The sequence below is a fragment of the Poecilia mexicana genome, unplaced genomic scaffold, assembly GCF_051168715.1.
Source record: "Poecilia mexicana isolate PSO_F unplaced genomic scaffold, ASM5116871v1 scaffold_5, whole genome shotgun sequence".
Taxonomy (NCBI): Eukaryota; Metazoa; Chordata; class Actinopteri; order Cyprinodontiformes; family Poeciliidae; genus Poecilia; species Poecilia mexicana.
This window is the reverse complement of record NW_028263374.1, coordinates 15203473-15213445: the sequence shown is the minus strand read 5'-3', so window position 1 is coordinate 15213445 and position 9973 is coordinate 15203473. Positions and strand designations below refer to the sequence as shown.

Sequence of the window (9973 nt, the reverse complement as noted above, 5' to 3'; positions counted from 1 at the left end):
TATGAGACTGTTTTAGCTCCATACTAGGGCTGAAACGATTCCTCGAATGATTCGAGTACCTCGATTACTAAAATTCCTCGAGGAAAATTTACCTGCCTCGAAGCTTCGTTAATTTATGTTTTATTAGTTAGCGCACCGTGTTCCGGCCGGGACTCAATTTGCGTTGCGCGGAGCTCTCACTTCCGCCTCTGAGTTGTTGACAAAAGCTAAGTCTCAGCGGCATAAAGTCCAATCTTCAAGATTGGCCCGTGGGGATTTTATTGATTGATGATAATGCCCGACTTTTTATCGTTTTTGGGGAACCAATAAGCATCCTTAAAATGACTGGGGAATGCCTGGAGTACGGCAGCATTTCTCCTCCGGGGCTGCTGGTTGAAAGCGAACGGCGGGAAGAGCGCTGAGGTGAGCGGATAGACTGAACAGGGCGGGCGGCTGAGTAGCTGATGCTTACCGTGTAAATGTAGCTTTACCGACGAACCGCACAATAGATTTCATATCCCGGTCTGAAGAAACGGGTGGCGGAGCGCATCGTACATGGCTGGTAGATGAGTTTCTGAGTGTGACCAGTGAAGGTGTCGTAAATATCCCGTATTGCTTCCCCCGTGTTCGTCCCCCGGTCTAACGGTTCGTCAGTCCGCTGGTCTATTTCCTCCCCTCCACCCCATCTTACGTTCGTTCATTCGCCCTCTCCTCCCACTCCAGGCGGCATTTCCCGTATTTTCAAACCCAAAGCGTGACAGGTTAGGTGGCAAGGTGAGTTTAATTAATCTATTAAACTCACCTTGATGAATACATAAACTAAAAGCTGGATTGTAGACATTTTTTATAAGCATATTTGTGAGCCTGCCTCTTTGTTATTAAATTCAATATAATTTCAGATTTTTCTATAACTTTTCTTCTGGTTAACTTAGAAAGTGAGCTATTATTGTTACAGGTTAGTTTTCTAAACTACAAAAAAGCAACTGTTAGGGATGCTCAAATATGAAAAATTGGACTGATATTGATATCTGATAGTAACACCGGTATTATGCCAGATTTACCAATATTTCATTTTATAATTTTTTTTATCCGATTACTCGATTAATCGTAAGAATAATCGATAGATTACTCGATTACTAAAATATTCGTTTACAACAGCCCTACTCCATACACATCAATACTGTCATCAGTGACATATAACTTGGCTGTACTTGTTTTGTTTTCTTAATACCGGTATCTTCAACTTTTCTTTTGAGGGGCCCGGTTTTAAGACACGTATCCATTATTATTTTTAGCCAAAATCATTGGTAAGCCAGCTGTGGCGTCGCACTTTTAGCTGACGTCACGGCAAATAACCGGTCTTGTACATGCAGTACCTTGCCGATCCCTATGGGGCGCCCTGGAGCACAGTTTTAGAAAGACTGCTGTAGAGTAAACAAAACCAACTGATTCTGCATCATTAAGAAATGCACCTAAACTAACCTTTGCACAAGCATACAACAACCGGATCCAGACATGATTTTACTTTGAGCTAAATGTTTTTTTAGTTTGTAAAGGGAACTGCAGAAGCTTCAATAGTTTTCTTTCTCTAGCTGTGCTGTATCTCTGTTAAACATCTAAGTTTCCTGTCACCAGGAGCAAAATGATCTACCCACTAACAAAATATAAATGTTTTGTGTCTCACTCAGGTGTTATCTTTGCATTCAGTTTGGGTCAAACGGACAAGGCCAGAGGAATTTATTATACTGCGACAAACCGAGCTAAGCTAAAACTTTAACAAAAAGTTGTTAAGTCAGTCACTAATTTGAGTAAGAGTCAGACAGGAGGCATGTAGAGATACCAAAAGGCATTAAGATCCTACATTTACAACAACAGAGTTTCTTTAGTCAGAGGCTTCTTTAGGGCCAATGTAATACTGACCGCTAAAGGAAGGGTCTGTCCTTAGCAAAAACAAGGCTTCAGCATCTACAACAACTCTGAAGAAAAGTATGAGGTACAACACCAAGTAGATTCATTACTGTACTTAAGTAATTTTTTCATGGATCTACTTTATTTAAGTAGATTGAATTGTGGGTACTTTCAGCTTTTACTCCACTGCATTCCAATAACGTGCTACATTTACGTGACATTGTATTTTTTCGATTTATCAGTTTGAAAGTAATCAATGAGTTCTGAATTAACTGGTTCAAAAAGTGGCTCTCGGCTCCAAGTTATAGAAACGGAGTCAGGAAATTAAAATACTGTTCATTACTATCCGACTACAGAGATGAATATTTTTTAAGTGTGGAGTTGATGACAAACTTGAACTGAAATGCTAGGTGTGTCTAATGCCCCTTTTGGTTTTGCTTTATATTAAATAAAAATGCTCACAATCATTCTCTGTCTTATTTAGCGTAATGGGACTTGCCTCTGCTTTCATTTAATAAAATTCTGATGCACAGAATCCAAGTCCAAGCATAAACATTGTCATGGAGGGTAAACACAACAAAAACATTTATTTTCTGTAGCATTGTTCGAAATGGCACAACACTATTGATATATTAAAGAAAATATACATACATAGGCACTCGTTGCAAGAGGGAATACATTCGATAAGTACTTTCACTTTCAATACTTTATTTTCAAAAGCAATAACTGACTTTTGCTCAACTAACAATGTTTATGTGGTACTTTCACTAGGCTACATTTTTGTCTGTTTATTTGTATTTTACAAAGTATTGAGTACTTTACTTTCACCACTGCTGTCTTCAGAAGTCCTAAGTAGCAGGTCTCAGAGGTTTGTTTGGAGAAGGTTAATGACATTCAAATGTTTCAGTCACACCCTCTTCCACTTTGAAACAGACCAATCATAAACAACACACCTCTGAGTCATTTTTGCAGAAACGAAACGATGCTTGTGTAACAAAGCGCGCCTTTCCTTCCTCATCGCAAACATGGCAGAGCCTCACATTCCCGTCAGCATAAATCACCTCTCTTGTCGAATCTGCACAAAGCTTCTCAGGAATCCCACCACCATCCCCTGTGGACACAACTTCTGCCGGGAGTGCATCGAGTGGTATTGGGACGGGGAGCAGAGGGACGTCAGCTGCCCTGAATGTGGACAGAGGTTTCCCTCCAGACCCTGTTTGATCAGGAACACGACTCTGGCTGAGATGGTAAGAGACACGGAGAGGGGTCTGAACAGGAAGAGGAAAGAAGAGGAGTCAGCTGAGGCCCAGCTGAAGAGAGGCCGGAGCAGCGCCACAGAGAACACTCTGTGTTGGCTCCACAACAAACCTCTGGATGTTTACTGCTACACAGACTGGAAGATCATATGTGCTGACTGCGCTGCAATCAGGCACAGGGGACACACGTTTGGGCTGGTGATGGAAGAGCGGAAAAGGAAACAGGTACAGGAAAACCAAGGAGTCACTGTATGACTGCTCAGCTGTTCATTTTAAACCATAGAAACTCTCTGGTGCAAATTTTTACAACCGCAGGCACCATATATGGTAAGCAGTCAGGAATTTAGTTCTGTTGTAGACTAAATTAAAGAAGCAAATTATATGTTTGATTACTCAACTTGTTACTAACAGAATGAACTCTTAGGGTTACCTAGTGTGCAGAGTAAGTCGTTATCTTTATTCAATTACATTTACTTGAGTAACTGTTTTTCTTTTTAATTATATTCAGAAGGAGTTTACTTCACTGCACTTTTTACTTTTACTTGAGTTATATAATGAAGTAAGGCTACTATTATTTGAGTAAAATTTCTGTATACTGTAACCTGTGAGTAATTTTACTGAATGAACAGACATGTTATAACATAAAAGTCACCAGACACACACACAAAGACCTTTAGTTCTTGTTGAAGTGAGACTTCTTGTTTGCACAATTGTTATTATTCTAACGTAATTTTTTATCTGCTTTATCTTAAAAAAAAAAAAAAAGATACAATTACATTTATTTCATGAGGAATATAAGAAGATCATCTGTGGCTGTGCTTAAAGTTGTGGATGGATTGAAAGTTTTTAGATGTGGGGTTACAAAATGAAACCCACATTTCATTATGTAAGTGAAATGTGGGTTTGTGGCAGTGTTTGCATGAAATTTGCATGTTTAGCACAGCTAAAGGGAGCACTCACTACTATTTTACAGTAATTTCTGTGACTGGTGTAATTTAAGGATGAGGTGAGGATCTTGCAAACCAAACTGATGGAGACGCTGCAGGAGCAGGAGAAACAGCAGCAAAACATGAAGAAGAAATTTAACCAGATTGAGGTGAGGAAATCCTATCGGATCATTGGTACAACTGTTAACAGGTTCTGAGCTTGGAAGGATTTTGATCTTGCTCTGCTGTGTTTAAAACAGGAGGAGGCCAAGAAAACAAAGGATGACTGTGAAACAGTCATAGTTGAAGTCATTGATTGCCTTCAGAGACATTACCTGTCTGTGAGGAAGCTGGTTGAGGATCAGGCGGAGGCAGCAGCAGCTCAGATCAACGTTGCACTTCAGGATCTTGAGATGAAGATAGAGGAGAAGAAGAAGATGCATGATGAGCTCAATCTCCTGGTACAAAGTGACAACAGTGCCTTTTTTCTGCAGGTATGACACTGACATCAGTTCACCTGTATCATGGTTCTGCATCACCTCTGCAATAAATGTTTTTCTTCTCCCAGGAATGGCCCGCTATGCAGAGTCACTGTGAAAAAGTCCTTCTGCTTTCCTGCAATGAGAGCTCAGAGGACCAACTTTCACAATTTGAAGTTACAAAGAGAGCTATAGAGCAGATCGGGAGGAAGCTGGAGGACTTCTGTCACCAACAATTTGCTTCAATCTCTCAATTTTGTATGTGTAACAGCCAACGTGGAAGTATTTAATCAGTTTCTTAAAATCCACACTTTGCACATTGTCGCACTTCCATTCGGGTCTCAATTGCTTCTAAAAACAGCCCAAGTGCTTATAAAAATATCTAGCCGTTCTTTGGTAATTAGTTAATGTTTAGTGTCTGGAAAATAAGCCGTTTCAAATACCTCCCTGCGCCGTTACCTAGCAACCACAGGCCCTCCCCTAGCAACTCAAGCAGAGCCCAGCCCTTCACCTAGCAACCCAACTCTGCTGGTTTACCGCTCGCTGTATGCGCTAATAGCTATTGAAAGAGACAAGTGTTTTGTTGTTGACTTACTATTTAGAAACCCCTTGCCACATTCTTGTTGGTTTTACAGGAAGCACTTCTTCTGCTTCCGCTAATTTCCTATTTGTTGGCTGCCATTTTTATGTGCGAGTGTAAACATGACTTGGGGGGCGTGGCCAGTAGCAGCTTATTTTGATTTAAAGTGATAGGAGGCCTTAAAATAGTTCATTCTGAAAGGATCTCAAAATAGGTAGAACTGAGTAGACCAAATTCTCATTTTATAAGAATGATTTTGTGCAAAACATATATAATAAACAGGTTTTGTAGCCTAATGACCTATCGTAACCTGTTAAAGGAAACTAAGGTCACCTTTACAAAAAATTAAAATAAAACTTTTTTTTTTTCTCAAAGGCTATTATGATGAGGAACCAGTAAGGGAAAGAAACATGGAGGATCAGCAGCAATGATGTCAATCCAGGGCTAGTTTGTAAATATTCAGCTTTTGTGTGTGTGTGTTTGATGTTGTAAACTTTGTATTGTTTTCCTTCCGGTTCATAAATACGGACCACTTTATGCTGATCAATCATACAAAGATCTGCATCACATATTGATGTTGTTTAATGTCTCCTTGTAGCTTTGACTGGAGAAGGTTGGAAGGAGAACGTGGAGCCTACAACTAGAGAAGACTTTCTGCAGTGTGAGTTTATGTTCAGATCTGAATGTTTCCAACTCTCTTTCTATCTCTGAAAGTCCAATTTTACTCCTTTTCCTCTGGTTACACCAGATGCCTGTGACCTCTCTCTGGACCCCCAAACGGCTCATAAGGACCTGAACATCTCTGCTGAAGACAAACAGGTGATCAGGTTGCCTGCCGACAGATGCCAAATCCCAGCTTCACCTCATCCAGGGAGGTTCATCCATCGTCACCAGCTGCTCTGCAGGGAGGGCCTGCAGGCCGAGCGGTGCTACTATGAGGTGGAGCTGGAAGGAGACAAGGCAGAGATCGCCCTCACGTACAAAGGGATAGACAGAAAAAGCAGCACGAAGAAGTCGGCATTTGGGGCCAATGAAAAATCCTGGAGTCTCGATGTCTCTCGGACTTACTCTGTGAGCCACAGATCAGAAAGCGTCGAGCTCTCGCAGGAGCGCAGGGGGAAAAAGATCGGAGTTTATCTTAAATTCAAGGAGGGAACTTTGTCTTTCTACGAGGTGTCGGATAGCATGAAGTTTCTGTACAAGGTAGAGACCCAATTCACAGAGCCGCTGTATCCAGGGTTCTGGCTCGACAATAAATGCAGCATCAGGATCTGTGATTTGAAGCAACACAAGCATTAGATGTTCAGACATTTCAGATCAAAATGTGGTTTTCATACAGAACAGCAGTTATGCTCTGTGACTTCATGATGGTTTGACATTTCTTCTTAGAGGGTAAAAACATAATGCACCGATACCAATAATATACTTACTATTATTTAGCCTATTTCCTATTTTATTAAAGCTTCCTGTTTTTGATTATTGTTCTCTGGATGGTTTTGTTTGGTGTTCATGTAGAATAAACTTCAGACTTGTCTGAATTACATGACAGATCAGGTGGATAAAGCTGAATGATTTCCTTCAGTATCTGTCACAGATCTGGGGTTTTTGGGTTTCATCTGTGTTTGCACTTTAACTATGTTCTTATTCTCTTTAGCCCATTATCTCATATGTCTCTTCCTTCCTATGTAAATAGCTGTAGTAGTTCCTTGACCCCATGATTACCTCTGTGTGTGTCTGTTGTTCTGCTGAGTTCTCTGTAAGTGTTTTTCATAAAATCATTTTCATCTAATGTCTGCCTCCGTTACGTTGTAGTTTTGATCAAATTGAACAAATCATGAAAGTATCAAACTAAAAAAAAGGTAAATTCACAATTCAAAAGTTACATTATACAATTGCAGTTGTCAACTATGAATAAAATAATCACATGAGAGAAAATAGTCTCAATTATTCAAAGGTTGTCTCATCTTGTATCCAAGTCTAATGAGAAAATATTTATCCCATTGCAGCTATCGAAATCAGGCCCCAGTGTGAGAACCAAAGCTTTAGAAATGGCTTTCCGATCATTTCCAGACCGATCTAATCTTTTTCTGATCTTTTTCTGATCTTTCCTTTGATTTCTGTCAGTCGGGACAAGATGTGTTGTGTTTTTAAATCTTTTATCCTACTTCAAGTTGTCAGACAGGTTCTAATTAGGCTATGTCTTTATTCTACTGGTGAGGCAGGAATCAGCTATCAAACATGAACAGTAAAAAAAACTGTTTAATCGCATTTAATTCACAATATAACAACAAAGGCAGTTATATTTTCACATAATGCCAGGCATTTTTTTCTGTAGCTTTTTTAATTATTTGAAAAGTGTATGTTGTATTTACTCTGATTATCTTTGATAGTAACATTTCTTTGATCTGAAATGTGTGACAAAGGAAAACTCTGTAAGTGGACACTTTATTTCTTTTAAACACAGCTGTGTGTAATTGTAAAAATGAATTGATTATCTTTATTTTATTTTCTGTCTGCTGTAAAATGTTGTTTGGCTGAAATACATTTCTTGGTTGCTGGTCATGTTTGAACCACCATTCAGGTCTTCAGAGATCTACTTAATTAAAAGAAGAAACCATTTAAATCTGAAAAATGCTTTTAAAAGCAGCTTTTAATTAAAGTATTTGACAAACAAACTGCCTGTTTGAAGTGTGAGACTTCAATCTAATATCAGATTAAAATTTGCCTTTAACATTTGTTATTTGCAATACCTTTATGCTTCATTTTCTTTAATGTCTTGTGTGGCACTTCATCACCTTGTATACAAACAAATTTGCCTTTTCTTTATTAAATGTGCCGTCTTTGAGCAGAGGGTATGAATGTCTATCACATCTGTGTATCTACTTTTTTCTCTCTAATAAAAGCTTAAGTTATTTGCACTAAATAAGTCATATTACCACAAGACTGAAAAAATAGATTCTGTTGCCTACACTAGTGATTTAAAAATGTTTTCACATTTTGATCTGATTTGTTTTAGATAGATTAGTCAATGAGTGCAGCTCCGAAAGCTATAAAAAGCTACAAAAGCTCATTTCTCCCCAGCTGTTGTGACCCATTATGGAGGTAAAAAGAAACAAACACAGCAGAGGTACGTTTACTCTTTATTTACATTTTATATAGCTATGTTTATAAGTTTTACACCACTTGTGAGTCATTCATCCATACGACTGAGAAGAAACAAAGAGAGTCTGTAAAGGGATGTTTCTAAAGTGTCTCCAGTACAGATAACACCTGAAGTGTGAGCTCAGTAAGGCCCTGCACACACCAGTCTAACTCTACGCAACACACACATTTATAAATATAAACACACACACATTCAAGTCTTAATTTCTTACAGTGTGTCCTTTCAGCCACAGTTAATGTGCTGTTAAAATGACAAGATATTGCTTTTACACTGACCTAAAATTTACTGCTACGGTTAATAAAATAAAATAAACATCAACTTTATTTGCTTTCTGGTGAACAAAGTGCATCAGTCACATTCATTTTTACTTTTTGTCACTTGTTAAGACGTTGCTATACTTCACATGAATAAAAACCTTCAAAATAGTTTGGTGATTTGGATGCTTACATGACACACTCACACACACAGCAGGAGGAATCCGACTCATGGCAAGTAAAACTACACACAAAAACACGACGCAGGGTTTACAGCCACACCAGCAGTCATTGATCATAAACCTTAAAACATTTTTGACAAGATGAAAATGAGACTGCTGCTGTTTCTTGGCCCGCCACTAGGTGGCAGAACCACCTGCTGAGAAAGAACCCATCTGTCACATTACTCTTACTCGGATTAGTTTTGGAGAACAATATTACCCAAGATATTGGATTGAGATAGTGGAGAATAACTCAGAGTTAAACAAAACGATAAAATCTTCCTTATGAAGGTGTCGATTCTCCTTGGAGCTGAATGAGAACAACATGTTAGAACAATAAAGATTTAGTCAGGCCAAGGGCGTAGGTTCGGTCTAAGTTTTGGTGGGGACCTTGGTGGGGACCTTGACACCCCCCCCCCCCCCGGCAGCACAGTGAAATGCCCAAGAGCACCGAACATTTTTGAGAAGGGGGGGGGGGGGGAAACCACATTGGCTTAATAACCCCCTCCCCCCAACCATAACCATATCATACATCGTGTGTATACAACCAGATACAGTCATACTCAGCAGATCAGTTCAAGAACACTGGTTTGTATTCACACTAGCTTAACTTAATTTAAGACTAACACTTCAAATGCCATATTTACTGAGATAATTTCACAGTATATTTCATATCTGAGAACTAACACCTCACCTGGAGCCCTGAAGCTCCAGCCACCTCTCCATCGTTCTGCTCTGCTGTCTGAGCATCCTATGTGAAAAAATATTACATAATTAACAGACCTATTCTACCTCACATTCAGTGCTGACCTTACTAAACACCGGACTTTACAACAAATGCGTTGCGTGGTAGATATCTAACTTATGGGTCCACTCACTGTACTTACAGCCGACGTAGCGAAATAACTTCTAATGTCTGTCCTTTTCTTTTTTGGTGGCGACATGGTCTCGGAGACTCAGAAGGAGACGCGTGTGCCCAGCTAGCCGCCGCCTTTTGCAGCTAATCAAAGAACGTCCGACGATTCAACTGACTCCCCCTCCCCCACCCCCCCGACAGCACCGTTCCGACACGGTCTCGGAGGCTCATAATAAATGTCAAACTAAGAAGCTTCCGTTCCGCGCACCGCCTGTTGCTGCTAATCAAAGATCGTAGATCCACGTTCTTTGAGCCAATATGGCAAAAATTGGTCGGGACTTTTTCATATCC

At 39.7% G+C, this 9973-nt stretch overlaps 1 protein-coding gene across 1 annotated transcript; it reads left to right on the top strand.

Annotated features, from left to right (window-relative positions):
• The first annotated feature begins 2509 nt into the window (after window positions 1-2509).
• LOC106928199 (tripartite motif-containing protein 16-like protein) lies at window positions 2510-7996 on the top strand. Its single transcript, XM_015004294.2, has 6 exons — window positions 2510-3368; window positions 4144-4239; window positions 4330-4563; window positions 4638-4806; window positions 5727-5789; window positions 5877-7996. Exons 1-6 carry the CDS (start codon window positions 2913-2915, stop codon window positions 6425-6427), a joined length of 1569 nt encoding a protein of 522 aa, XP_014859780.2. The 5' UTR covers window positions 2510-2912; the 3' UTR covers window positions 6428-7996.
• The last annotated feature ends 1977 nt before the right edge of the window (window positions 7997-9973 follow it).